Source organism: Spea bombifrons, chromosome 7 (genome assembly GCF_027358695.1).
Source record: "Spea bombifrons isolate aSpeBom1 chromosome 7, aSpeBom1.2.pri, whole genome shotgun sequence".
Lineage (NCBI taxonomy): Eukaryota > Metazoa > Chordata > Amphibia > Anura > Pelobatidae > Spea > Spea bombifrons.
This window is the reverse complement of record NC_071093.1, coordinates 358605-373988: the sequence shown is the minus strand read 5'-3', so window position 1 is coordinate 373988 and position 15384 is coordinate 358605. Positions and strand designations below refer to the sequence as shown.

Genomic DNA, 15384 nt, shown 5'->3' with positions numbered 1-15384 from the left:
CTATACACTGACACACACACTCACACCATACACTGACACGCACTCACACTAACACCATACACTGACACACACACTCACGCTAACATATCCCTGCCCCCAAACCAGTCAGCCCCCCCCCCCAGCGGTCTCCGGTATGAAGGTCGGCTATAGGGGGCGCTAAATGCTTCAAACGCATATAAACAACCTGCACACGGGGGGGGATAAAGACCGGGACCCTGATCCGGGGGGCACATTCATCGCGTCCGGGGTTAATTCGGATTGATATCGGGGTCTGATACACGCAGCCAGGGGCCACGCTCCTGCTCTGGATCTTTGTAATCTGGTGAGAGGCTTCAGGATGCGCCGCTCACGAGTCTGGCAATCCCCCCCCCCACCGGCTGTAAATTTGGTTTTATTTGTTTTCCCAGAAAATATAAATCTTTAATCCAAAAAAATGTAAAGAATCAATCAGCTGGCGTTATAACGGAGCCACGAGTAATAACCACGTAATGATCGTTAATTAGAGCTTTTCTCATTAATCAAACGTCCCTCATTAACGGTTAACCCCGTCGGTGCTGGGTGTCCAGCCGGCAAACGTTACGGGGTTTCCAGCGCTTGGACGCTGTTCGCTGATTGGTCCGCGTGGTGCAGAATTTTTACGGGATCCCCGCTGGGTTCCCCCCCCCGTCATTCAAAGGCACCTCTCCACCCTGTGCGCTCTCCCACCCACCCAAACAGCAAAGGGTTAAAGTCAAAATGTAAGGACGGTCGGGGGCCACGGAATAATTATTAATGTCAGTGCAAATTTCCGGCCCCCCACGTTCCACGTTTCTTTGGTTCAAAGAGTCAGGTGGTTGAAATAAAGGCCACTAATCCCATTCAGGAAAAACAGGAAGACCCCCAGGAACTGGCAGCAGAAGGTGAGGCTGAAGGCGCTGCGCAGGATGTACTCTCTGAGGAGTGCCACGTAAATCAGCGTCCCCGTGGACGACAGGAAGAAGGCGATGAGGAGCAGCACAGATCCCAGGCCCCACTTCCTCCGGGAGTGACCGTCGTCACACAGCTGGGAGACCATCAGCAGCTCCAGGCCAAAGATGGCCACCACCACGGCCAAGGACACGGAAGTGCGGACCACCACCATGCCACGAGTCAGGCCGGCCAGCTCGGCGTCGCACGGAGGTTCCGTACCCGTCCTGCAGACGTCCCACAGACCAAAGAGCCTGTCCCTGGGGGCCGAGAGCCACTGGCCATCGCAGACGGAGATGGAGGAGAGGACCACGGACATGGCGGCGCTGAGCGTGATGAGAACGCGCAGAAACGTCTCGAAGAACATCTTGGAGGGAAGTCGTGGCCGTGTGGCCTTGGTCACCTGCAGAAAGAGACCACGGGAATTAGCGACAGAAAATCGACAGAAAAGCAGTTCCTTAACCCCGAAAAGGCCGCGTCTCCATGTGACGTGTTTATATAGCGCCAGCAGATGCCGTGGCGCGGTCACAACAGGGGAGAATGAAAAATTACCATTAAAACCGACATCTTCTAGCATTCACAGTAACGGGAAGCCACGCGTGGTGTCGCTGGCGGACTCGGCGCCGTTATACAAAGTAATGCCGGGTCGCTGCCGGTAGAAATATTTTAAACCAATTCCCTTTTAGGCTGAAAGGGTTTTCCGAGGACCGGAATCACCAAGCAGACACTGGGTCACCTTAACCTGTACCCACTACCCCTGCGCCGCTCTCGTCTGCTCTGCTAACAAACATCAAAACACCGAGGTTTGTGGTTAAAATTCCGGAGCGGCCGCGGATTTAACGATTAGCGGCCGAACCGGGATTAGTTTTGTTTTTGAGTTTAAATCCCCGGAGCTTCCTGCGCGTTTCAGAAAAACAACCCGTTCTCCCCGCGACCTCTGACCTCACGCAGCAAGAAACCGGCGCAGTCACCCAGCAGCAAAAGAGTTAATGCCAATAACATTTTACAGCAAACGACACGACAGAAGCTCATTGGTTGTCAGTCTTATCGTTACGCGGCGGACGTGATAGAGAGAACAAAAACAGGTCTGTAAACTGCTGATGCGGAATCTTCTCTATCATACCCCATTGTACAGCGCTGCGGAGTATGACGGCGATATATAAATAACAATAACACACATTGTACAGCGCTGCGGAGTATGACGGCGATATATAAATAATAACACACATTGTACAGCGCTGCGGAGTATGACAGCGATATATAAATAATAATAATAACACATTGTACAGCGCTGCGGAGTATGACGGCGATATATAAATAATAATAACACGCATTGTACAGCGCTGCGGAGTATGACAGCGATATATAAATAATAATAACACACATTGTACAGCGCTGCGGAGTATGACGCCGATATATAAATAATAATAACACACATTGTACAGCGCTGCGGAGTATGACGGCGATATATAAATAATAATAACACACATTGTACAGCGCTGCGGAGTATGACGGCGATATATAAATAATAATAAAAACACACATTGTACAGCGCTGCGGAGTATGACGGCGATATATAAATAATAATAACACACATTGTACAGCGCTGCGGAGTATGACGGCGATATATAAATAATAATAACACATTGTACAGCGCTGCGGAGTATGAAGGCGATATATAAATAATAATAACACACATTGTACAGCGCTGCGGAGTATGACAGCGATATATAAATAATAATAACACACATTGTACAGCGCTGCGGAGTATGACGGCGATATATAAATAATAATAACACACATTGTACAGCGCTGCGGAGTATGACGGCGATATATAAATAATAATAACACACATTGTACAGCGCTGCGGAGTATAACGGCGATATATAAATAATAATAACACACATTGTACAGCGCTGCGGAGTATGACGGCGATATATAAATAATAATAATAACACACATTGTACAGCGCTGCGGAGTATGACGGCGATATATAAATAATAATAATAACACACATTGTACAGCGCTGCGGAGTATGACGGCGATATATAAATAATAATAACACACATTGTACAGCGCTGCGGAGTATGACGGCGATATATAAATAATAATAACACACATTGTACAGCGCTGCGGAGTATGACGGCGATATATAAATAATAATAACACATTGTACAGCGCTGCGGAGTATGACGGCGATATATAAATAATAATAACACATTGTACAGCGCTGCGGAGTATGACGGCGATATATAAATAATAATAACACACATTGTACAGCGCTGCGGAGTATGACGGCGATATATAAATTATAATAACACACATTGTACAGCGCTGCGGAGTATAACGGCGATATATAAATAATAACAATAATAACACATTGTACAGCGCTGCGGAGTATGACGGCGATATATAAATAATAATAACACATTGTACAGCGCTGCGGAGTATGACGGCGATATATAAATAATAATAACACATTGTACAGCGCTGCGGAGTATGACGGCGATATATAAATAATAACAACACACATTGTACAGCGCTGCGGAGTATGACGGCGATATATAAATAATAATAACACACATTGTACAGCGCTGCGGAGTATGACGGCGATATATAAATAATAATAACACATTGTACAGCGCTGCGGAGTATGACGGCGATATATATAATAATAATAATAACACACATTGTACAGCGCTGCGGAGTATGACGGCGATATATAAATAATAATAACACACATTGTACAGCGCTGCGGAGTATGACAGCGATATATAAATAATAATAACACATTGTACAGCGCTGCGGAGTATGACGGTGATATATAAATAATAATAATAACACACATTGTACAGCGCTGCGGAGTATGACGGCGATATATAAATAATAATAATAACACATTGTACAGCGCTGCGGAGTATGACAGCGATATATAAATAATAATAATAACACACATTGTACAGCGCTGCGGAGTATGACGGCGATATATAAATAATAATAACACACATTGTACAGCACTACGGAGTATGGCGGCGATATATAAATAATAACACACATTGTACAGCGCTGCGGAGTATGACGGCGATATATAAATAATAATAACACACATTGTACAGCGCTGCGGAGTATGACAGCGATATATAAATAATAATAACACATTGTACAGCGCTGCGGAGTATGACGGCGATATATAAATAATAACACATTGTACAGCGCTGCGGAGTATGACGGCGATATATAAATCACTAATAATAATAACACACATTGTACAGCGCTGCGGAGTATGATGGCGATATATAAATAATAATAACACACATTGTACAGCGCTGCGGAGTATGACGGTGATATATAAATAATAATAACACATTGTACAGCGCTGCGGAGTATGACGGCGATATATAAATAATAATAACACACATTGTACAGCGCTGCGGAGTATGACGGCGATATATAAATAATAATAATAACACACATTGTACAGCGCTGCGGAGTATGACGGCGATATATAAATAATAATAATAACACATTGTACAGCGCTGCGGAGTATGACGGCGATATATAAATAATAATAATAACACATTGTACAGCGCTGCGGAGTATGACGGCGATATATAAATAATAATAACACATTGTACAGCGCTGCGGAGTATGACGGCGATATATAAATAATAATAACACACATTGTACAGCGCTGCGGAGTATGACGGCGATATATAAATAATAATAACACACATTGTACAGCGCTGCGGAGTATGACGGCGATATATAAATAATAATAACACACATTGTACAGCGCTGCGGAGTATGACGGTGATATATAAATAATAACACACATTGTACAGCGCTGCGGAGTATGACGGCGATATATAAATAATAATAACACATTGTACAGCGCTGCGGAGTATGACGGCGATATATAAATAATAATAACACATTGTACAGCGCTGCGGAGTATGACGGCGATATATAAATAATAATAACACACATTGTACAGCGCTGCGGAGTATGACGGCGATATATAAATTATAATAACACATTGTACAGCGCTGCGGAGTATGACGGCGATATATAAATAATAACAATAATAACACATTGTACAGCGCTGCGGAGTATGACGGCGATATATAAATAATAATAACACATTGTACAGCGCTGCGGAGTATGACGGCGATATATAAATAATAACAACACACATTGTACAGCGCTGCGGAGTATGACGGCGATATATAAATAATAATAACACATTGTACAGCGCTGCGGAGTATGACGGCGATATATAAATAATAATAACACATTGTACAGCGCTGCGGAGTATGACGGCGATATATAAATAATAATAACACACATTGTACAGCGCTGCGGAGTATGACGGCGATATATAAATAATAATAACACATTGTACAGCGCTGCGGAGTATGACGGCGATATATAAATAATAACAACACACATTGTACAGCGCTGCGGAGTATGACGGCGATATATAAATAATAACACACATTGTACAGCGCTGCGGAGTATGACGGCGATATATAAATAATAATAACACATTGTACAGCGCTGCGGAGTATGGCGGCGATATATAAATAATAATAACACACATTGTACAGCGCTGCGGAGTATGACGGCGATATATAAATAATAATAACACACATTGTACAGCGCTGCGGAGTATGACGGCGATATATAAATAATAATAACACATTGTACAGCGCTGCGGAGTATGACGGCGATATATAAATAATAATAACACATTGTACAGCGCTGCGGAGTATGACGGCGATATATAAATAATAATAACACACATTGTACAGCGCTGCGGAGTATGACAGCGATATATAAATAATAATAACACATTGTACAGCGCTGCGGAGTATGACGGCGATATATAAATAATAATAACACACATTGTACAGCGCTGTGGAGTATGACGGCGATATATAAATAATAATAACACATTGTACAGCGCTGCGGAGTATGACGGTGATATATAAATAATAATAACACATTGTACAGCGCTGCGGAGTATGACGGCGATATATAAATAATAATAATAACACACATTGTACAGCGCTGCGGAGTATGACGGCGATATATAAATAATAATAATAACACATTGTACAGCGCTGCGGAGTATGACGGCGATATATAAATAATAATAACACACATTGTACAGCGCTGCGGAGTATGACAGCGATATATAAATAATAATAATAACACACATTGTACAGCGCTGCGGAGTATGGCGGCGATATATAAATAATAACACACATTGTACAGCGCTGCGGAGTATGACGGCGATATATAAATAATAATAACACATTGTACAGCGCTGCGGAGTATGACGGCGATATATAAATAATAATAACACACATTGTACAGCGCTGCGGAGTATGACGGCGATATATAAATAATAATAACACACATTGTACAGCGCTGCGGAGTATGACGGCGATATATAAATAATAATAACACACATTGTACAGCGCTGCGGAGTATGACGGCGATATATAAATAATAATAACACATTGTACAGCGCTGCGGAGTATGACGGCGATATATAAATAATAATAACACATTGTACAGCGCTGCGGAGTATGACGGCGATATATAAATAATAATAACACACATTGTACAGCGCTGCGGAGTATGACGGAGATATATAAATAATAATAACACATTGTACAGTGCTGCGGAGTATGACGGCGATATATAAATAATAACACACATTGTACAGCGCTGCGGAGTATGACGGCGATATATAAATAATAATAATAACACACATTGTACAGCGCTGCGGAGTATGACGGCGATATATAAATAATAAGAACAGGGTGTACGGTAACTGCCCCTCCTATCGCTGAGGTTCCCACCTTTGACCCCTACAGCACCAGAAGGGTTAACATTCACAATCCCTGCACAGACCCCAAGGGTTCCCCTCTCTGCGGGGGCAAAACGTCTAAAAACTGCCCCGGAAAGAATCCACAGTAAAGCGTTTTGTCCGAGTAAAGAGCCCCGGCCGCCCGCAGAGAGAGGGGGGGTTTGGGGCAGATCCCCCCAAGACTGCCAGCTGCCCCTGACCTGTGCCGGCCCTGACTATCTGGGGTAGGGATTTGCACCACTGGGGTAGAATCGGGTAGCCGTGTTACCTGCACCGTGATGGCTGTCATGTCCGTGTAACGGCTGAGGGTAAAGTCCTGCGCGGGGCAGAAAAACAAAACGCTCGCCCTGAGAAGATTATTCTGGGAGAGACTCGCTGAATCAGCAAACAGCCCAGGGAGGGGGGAGAGGGGCAGGCGGGGAGAGCTGGAACGGGGCTGGGGAGAGCTAGGAGAGCAGACCCTGCTGCCAATAGATATATATATTACCCCCTGCTGCCGATATATATATTACCCCCTGCTGCTTATATATATATATATATATATATATATATACATTACCCCCTGCTGCCGATAGATATATATATATACTACCCCCTGCTGCCGATATATATATATATATATTACCCCCTGCTGTTGATGCATATATATATATATATATATATTACCCCCTGCTGCCGATATGTATATATATATATTACCCCCTGCTGCCGATAGATATATATATAGACTACCCCCCGCTGCCGATATATATATATATGTATATATTAGCCCCTGCTGCCGATATATATATATATATATTACCCCCTGCTGCCGATATATATATATACTACCCCCTGCTGCCGATATATATATATATACTAAACCCTGCTGCCGATATATATACCTATATATATATATATTACCCCCTGCTGCCGATAGATATATATATATATTACCCCCTGCTGCCGATGTATATATATATTACCCCCTGCTGCCAATATATATATATTATCCCCTGCTGCCGATAGATATATATATATATTACCCCCTGCTGCCAATATATATATATTATCCCCTGCTGCCGATGTATATATATATTATCCCCTGCTGCCGATAGATATATATATATATTACCCCCTGCTGCCGATATATATATATATTACCCCCTGCTGCCGATATATATATATATTACCCGCTGCTGCCGATATATATATATATTACCCCCTGCTGCCGATATATATATTACCCCCTGCTGCTGATATATATATATTACCCCCTGCTGCCGATGTATATATATATTATCCCCTGCTGCCGATAGATATATATATATATATTACCCCCTGCTGCCAATATATATATATATTACCCCCTGCTGCCGATGTATATATATATTATCCCCTGCTGCCGATAGATATATATATATATTACCCCCTGCTGCCGATATATATATATACTAAACCCTGCTGCCGATAGATATATATATATATTACCCCCTGCTGCCAATATATATATATTACCCCCTGCTGCCGATATATATATTACCCCCTGCTGCTGATATATATATATTACCCCCTGCTGCCGATGTATATATATATTATCCCCTGCTGCCGATAGATATATATATATATTACCCCCTGCTGCCGATGTATATATATATTATCCCCTGCTGCCGATAGATATATATATATATTACCCCCTGCTGCCGATATATATATATATTACCCCCTGCTGCTGATATATATATATTACCCCCTGCTGCCGATATATATTTCGGGGCACTGGAGGGCTGTGATACCCCGATGTATAAATTCATGTCCTGTTGTATGTTATTTGGCCAATCATCGGAGTCGAAGCGTTGGGGGTCTCGAGATTTCGGGATCCTTTATGTTTTCTTCGGTTCCGGGTCCCGCGATCCGCATCCAGAAATCAAATACCCCCCAACCCCAGACATCGGGGGGAAAGAGTCCCGCACAGCACCCCCCACAGGCTGCATCCTAAGGCATCCCTCTATAAAACTGCTCCCTGACACCCAGCACCCTCAGCCGGAGCGGCCTCTGGTTACAGGGGTTGGCGGCGAGATCGCAGTTATAATAATTAATAAAAATGTAAAGAAAATCCAATTTATATCAAATAATCAGGTTTCGTGGCTCAAAGATTTCTCGGAATTACCGCATCTGTATGCTTACTATTGAGAGCACGAGAGAAGGCGAGAGCGCGAGAGAGAGCGCGAGAGAGAGCGCGAGAGAGAGCGCGCGCGAGAGAGAGCAGGCCAGAGAGAGACAGAGAGCGCGCGAGAGAGATAGTGTGCGTGCGTGCGCGTGTGTGCAGGCGAAGCGTCGGATTCCGGTTACTTCCTAAAAACGCATTTACAGGAAGAGGATTTCTGAGACACGGAGCCACAGACAGAAAGAACGAGTTTATTGTTTCCTGTTGTCCACAAACTGCAGTGATATTAACCGTTTCACGCGTGGCAGATCTCTGCCGTCTAGCAGCCATACTTTGCTTTAAGATCATCCACGAATTTGATGTACTGCCCCATCGCGTCTTCCTTAGAGACTCCTGTGGAGAGCGCAAGGAAAGGGTTAACGGGAGGGGCCCTTACCCACAGCATCGAGGAAGATGCCCCACGAGCACAGGACACGAACAGTGAATCCACTGAGAATTTATCCCGGTCTGTGCGTCTCAGGGCGAGCGCTGGGCAGCCACGTGTAACTATGCCTGAGCCGGAGAACGCCTCACCGCGAGCCACACACTTCACGTGTTCCCCGCAAGTAATAAGTTTATCATGCGCCTCACTGCCCGTGGTACTCGAGACTGTTATATACCCTCCTTCCGCTGCCCGTGGTACTGTTATATACCCTCCTTCCGCTGCCTGTGGGGCTGTTATATACCCTCCTTCCACGGCCTGTGGGGCTGTTATATACCCTCCTTCCGCTGCCCGTGGTACTGTTATATACCCTCCTTCCGCTGCCTGTGGGGCTGTTATATACATTCCTTCCGCTGCCCGTGGTACTCGGTACCATTATATACCCTCCTTACCTTTCTTCGCTGACCACGCGTCCCACTTGGCTTTTCCTTTGAAGTCGAACATTCCCGGCCGCTCTGGAGAGTAAATCAGGAGAGCGGATTACATTCAGAGTATTACGTGAAACGGGTGCCACGCGGTGATGCCACACGTGGGGGCCCCTGATAATAAAGCGTTACGTGGTTTTAAGAGAAAACTTGACTTTATATAAAGCCCAGTTCATTTTGCTGTTGGTGCCGTGGAAACGACGCGTTGCGCAGGACCCGCCACGGTACACGGGGGCCACGAGTCAGATTAGTTTGAAAGGGGCGGCTTCATCTGGGTTTTCATTGTCTGTAAAACACGTGGGTGCCAATAATGGGGGGGGGGGATTCTGCCACGTGGGGTATAATAATTACGATTTATTCTGTAGCGCAGTACAGAGGATACGGCAGAGCTTGTAATATATAAAGTGGCCCCACAGATTAGTGGCCCCGTGTACCTGTGTTCACGTCCCCGACGGTGGCCTGTTTGTACAAGGCGTACAGTTCAAGCATCTCCTGGTCAACCGGCGTGGCCTTCAGCTTCTTCACCTCCTCGGCCGCTCGGTCAAAATCTGCCTACAAAAGAAAGGGGCAGAAAGTTACCCAGAGAGAGGGGGGTCCGTGGTGGTGTCACCCAGGAGAGAAGGGGGTCCGTGGCGGGGTCACCCGGGAGAGGAGGGGTCCGCGCCATTGTTAACCAGGAGGGGGGGTCCGCACCATTGTTAACCAGGAGGGGGGGGGGGGTCCGCACCATTGTTAACCGGGGGGGGGGGGGTCCGCGCTGTTGTTAACCAGGAGGGGGGGGCTCCGCGCCGTTGTTACCCGGGAGAGGGGCCACCAGGGGCAGCACTGAGCAGCTGGTGTAGACTGTAACCCTTACCTGACCAGGGAATAATCAGAGTGCACACAACCTATCGCAGGACAGGCACAAGAATTACAACACCTTTTGCCATCCTGGTGGTCTTTTGGCTCTGATGCCCCCCTCCCCCCCGTCATTTCTCTGGCTGAGGATTATGAGACGCGATCCGGATCATCTCACCCCCCAACACCGAACCCCTACTTAATAATAATAATATTGGGGCGTTTGACAGGTGGGGGGGGGCACCGGCCCATCACAGCCCCGATCAGCGCGGACCAAACGACGACACCCAGGAACGGCAGCCTTTACCGAGCGGAGCGGTAGCCCCCCCTACTTTATTTACCCCGTTTAATTTATAAAGCCGTTCCCTGCTGTTTCTATACACATTATCGGGGCTTTTAGGGCTGTAGACCCCTGCAATCCCCTCATACCCAGCAAACATTCTGACCTCCTAGAAAAGAGGGGCATCAGGGGGAGAGAGGGGGCATCAGGGGGAGAGAGGGGGCACAATGATGGACCGGTCAAACTAAACAAGGACAAGGACTAAAGAGGAATGCAAATGACAAACCTGCCCTCCACATCTGACACATGAGGGCAAATTCTCTGCCCCTCCCTATTTCCAACACCACCTACTGCCATGCACCCTACATAAACCCCACTGCCCTTCATACCCCCCTGTATCCCATAATCCCTACACCCCCCCACTGCCCTTCATACCCCCAGTACCCCATAATCCCTACATCCCCCCCACTGCCCTTCATACCCCCCAGTACCCCATAATCCCTACATACCCTCTCCACTGCCCTTCATACCCCCAGTACCCCATAATCCCTACATCCCCCCCACTGCCCTTCATACCCCCAGTACCCCATAATCCCTACACCCCCCCACTGCCCTTCATACCCCCCAGTACCCCATAATCCCTACATCCCCCCCACTGCCCTTCATACCCCCCAGTACCCCATAATCCCTGCATACCCTCCACTGCCCTTCATACCCCCAGTACCCCATAATCCCTACATACCCCCCACTGCCCTTTATTACCCCCCAGTATCCCATTGCCCCCCCCGTACCTGGGACATGCTGCTGGTGTGACTGGGCGATGCCTTTTGTGCTGTAATCAGGATGCACTCTGAGCACATGCAAGGAAAAGCACCCTTAACCTTCCATGCCCCGCCCCATTACGTCGCTGCTGCTGCGTCACCCAGTCTGCCGGCCATGTTGGAGGTGGCACAGTTACGCTAGATACTGCAACACAGGGGGAACTCTGACATACTCGGTGTTGTGCCAGGGTCTGCCTGCATTAACTCTGTGTGTCCTCCCAGATACTCGATGCTGTGTCAGGATCTGCCTGCATTAACTCTGTGTACCCTCGTATACTCTGTGCTGTGCCAAGATCTGCCTGCATTGCCCCTGTATGTAAAGCGCCGGGCTCGCCCGTCACCCACATTTCACTTTATTACCAATAAACTTTTAGCTGAAAGGTTAAAGCCCCCCCCCGTCTTCAGGCTGCCGGTGAGCACGGTGCTGCAACTTGGCTTTCATGCCCCCAGCTGTGGCTCCTCGGCTTGGCTGCCATCCATGCACTTGGGCAATTGTTAGTCAGATAAAGCCAACGCCTGCTCCAATCGGTGACTGCCCCTTGTGCCCCCGGCCCCACGTCGGCTGTGATTGGTGGGTAGCGATGGGGAGATATCCAGAGCTGGCCCTTTCACACAAAGAAAGCTTTATTTCCTGGAATCCAGTAATGGGGGATTATACCGGCCCCCAATAATCCATTCCACTCTTTAATTACCGAAGCGCCGTTCTATTATTTATATATCGCCGTCGTACTCCGCAGCGCTGTACAATGTGTGTTATTATTATTTATATATCGCCGTCGTACTCCACAGCGCTGTACAATGTGTGTTATTATTATTTATATATCGCCGTCATACTCCGCAGCGCTGTACAATGTGTGTTATTATTATTATTTATATATCGCCGTCGTACTCCGCAGCGCTGTACAATGTGTGTTATTATTTATATATCGCCGTCATACTCCGCAGCGCTGTACAACGTGTGTTATTATTTATATATCGCCGTCATACTCCGCAGCGCTGTACAACGTGTGTTATTATTTATATATCGCCGTCATACTCCGCAGCGCTGTACAATGTGTGTTATTATTATTATTTATATATCGCCGTCATACTCCGCAGCGCTGTACAATGTGTTATTATTATTATTTATATATCGCCGTCATACTCCGCAGCGCTGTACAATGTGTGTTATTATTATTATTTATATATCGCCGTCATACTCCGCAGCGCTGTACAACGTGTGTTATTATTTATATATCGCTGTCATACTCCGCAGCGCTGTACAATGTGTGTTATTATTATTTATATATCGCCGTTATACTCCGCAGCGCTGTACAATGTGTTATTATTATTTATATATCGCCGTCATACTCCGCAGCGCTGTACATTGTGTGTTATTATTTATATATCGCCGTCATACTCCGCAGCGCTGTACAATGTGTTATTATTATTTATATATCGCCGTCATACTCCGCAGCGCTGTACAATGTGTTATTATTATTTATATATCGCCGTCATACTCCGCAGCGCTGTACAATGTGTTATTATTTATATATCGCCGTCATACTCCGCAGCGCTGTACAATGTGTTATTATTTATATATCGCCGTCATACTCCGCAGCGCTGTACTATGTGTGTTATTATTATTTATATATCGCCGTCATACTCCGCAGCGCTGTACAATGTGTGTTATTATTATTATTTATATATCGCCGTCATACTCCGCAGCGCTGTACAATGTGTGTTATTATTATTTATATATCGCCGTCATACTCCGCAGCGCTGTACAATGTGTGTTGTTATTATTTATATATCGCCGTCATACTCCGCAGCGCTGTACAATGTGTTATTATTATTTATATATCGCCGTCATACTCCGCAGCGCTGTACAATGTGTGTTATTATTATTTATATATCGCCGTCATACTCCGCAGCGCTGTACAATGTGTGTTATTATTATTATTTATATATCGCCGTCATACTCCGCAGCGCTGTACAATGTGTTATTATTATTTATATATCGCCGTCATACTCCGCAGCGCTGTACAATGTGTGTTATTATTATTTATATATATCGCCGTCATACTCCGCAGCGCTGTACAATGTGTGTTATTATTATTTATATATCGCCATCATACTCCGCAGCGCTGTACAATGTGTTATTATTATTATTTATATATCGCCGTCATACTCCGCAGCGCTGTACAAAGTGTTATTATTATTATTTATATATCGCCGTCATACTCCGCAGCGCTGTACAATGTGTGTTATTATTATTATTTATATATCGCCGTCATACTCCGCAGCGCTGTACAATGTGTTATTATTATTATTTATATATCGCCGTCATACTCCGCAGCGCTGTACAATGTGTGTTATTATTATTTATATATCGCCGTCATACTCCGCAGCGCTGTACAATGTGTGTTATTATTATTTATATATCGCCGTCATACTCCGCAGCGCTGTACAATGTGTTATTATTATTTATATATCGCCGTCATACTCCGCAGCGCTGTACAATGTGTGTTATTATTATTATTTATATATCGCTGTCATACTCCGCAGCGCTGTACAATGTGTGTTATTATTATTTATATATCACCGTCATACTCCGCAGCGCTGTACAATGTGTTATTATTATTTATATATCGCCGTCATACTCCACAGCGCTGTACAATGTGTTATTATTATTTATATATCACCGTCATACTCCGCAGCGCTGTACAATGTGTTATTATTATTTATATATCACCGTCATACTCCGCAGCGCTGTACAATGTGTGTTATTATTATTTATATATCGCCGTCATACTCCGCAGCGCTGTACAATGTGTGTTATTATTATTTATATATCGCCGTCATACTCTGCAGCGCTGTACAATGTGTTATTATTTATATATCGCCGTCATACTCCGCAGCGCTGTACAACGTGTGTTATTATTTATATATCGCCGTCATACTCCACAGCGCTGTACAATGTGTTATTATTATTTATATATCGCCGTCATACTCCGCAGCGCTGTACAATGTGTTATTATTATTATTTATATATCGCCGTCATACTCCGCAGCGCTGTACAATGTGTGTTATTATTATTTATATATCGCCATCATACTCCGCAGCGCTGTACAATGTGTTATTATTATTATTATATCGCCGTCATACTCCGCAGCGCTGTACAATGTGTGTTATTATTTATATATCGCTGTCATACTCCGTGGCGCTGTACAATGTGTGTTATTATTTATATATCGCTGTCATACTCCGCAGCGCTGTACAACGTGTGTTATTATTTATATATCGCTGTCATACTCCGTGGCGCTGTACAATGGGTTGTGACCCCGTCTTCTGGATTTCTTCAGAGTGTCTGAAAAACAGAAAAGCATCAGAAATGTCACCAAAAACAAACCATAAAAAGATGGAAACGTCACAATAAACCCGCGCAGTCGGGTGCCGACCCAGACCCCGGCCAGTGCTGGACGGACCGCCGGGGCGGGGGGTAAATCCTGGTACTGGGAGGGTAACCGCGCCGGCACAGACTCCGGGGGGTATCTCGCGGGGGGTACCGTACTGCCCCGGTGCTCTGTCT

At 45.3% G+C, this 15384-nt stretch overlaps 2 protein-coding genes across 2 annotated transcripts; both read right to left on the bottom strand.

The window, feature by feature from the left end:
- Nucleotides 1–713: 713 nt before the first annotated feature.
- On the bottom strand, nucleotides 714–7187 carry TMEM37 (transmembrane protein 37). Its single transcript, XM_053471627.1, has 2 exons — nucleotides 7092–7187; nucleotides 714–1348 (listed from the first exon to the last, which is right to left on the bottom strand). The coding sequence occupies exons 1-2, from the start codon at nucleotides 7110–7112 to the stop codon at nucleotides 818–820; spliced, it is 552 nt and encodes a 183-aa protein (XP_053327602.1). The 5' UTR covers nucleotides 7113–7187; the 3' UTR covers nucleotides 714–817.
- Nucleotides 7188–9200: 2013 nt separating this feature from the next.
- Nucleotides 9201–11807, bottom strand: DBI (diazepam binding inhibitor, acyl-CoA binding protein). The gene is made up of 4 exons (XM_053471629.1): nucleotides 11784–11807; nucleotides 10310–10427; nucleotides 9843–9905; nucleotides 9201–9362 (listed from the first exon to the last, which is right to left on the bottom strand). Exons 1-4 carry the CDS (start codon nucleotides 11790–11792, stop codon nucleotides 9289–9291), a joined length of 264 nt encoding a protein of 87 aa, XP_053327604.1. The 5' UTR covers nucleotides 11793–11807; the 3' UTR covers nucleotides 9201–9288.
- Between the last annotated feature and the right edge of the window lie 3577 nt (nucleotides 11808–15384).

What these genes read in the sequence shown, in the direction of transcription:
- TMEM37 (XM_053471627.1), bottom strand. Translation starts at nt 7,112, where the DNA reads ATGACAGCCATCACGGTGCAG. An exon ending in TGACAGCCATCACGGTGCAG is followed by an intron (nt 1,349 to 7,091) that starts GTAACACGGCTA and finishes CTCTTTCTGCAG; the next exon opens with GTGACCAAGGCCACACGGCC.
- DBI (XM_053471629.1), bottom strand. An exon ending in CGTCGGGGACGTGAACACAG is followed by an intron (nt 9,906 to 10,309) that starts GTACACGGGGCC and finishes TTTACTCTCCAG; the next exon opens with AGCGGCCGGGAATGTTCGAC. An exon ending in CGCGTGGTCAGCGAAGAAAG is followed by an intron (nt 9,363 to 9,842) that starts GTAAGGAGGGTA and finishes CGCTCTCCACAG; the next exon opens with GAGTCTCTAAGGAAGACGCG.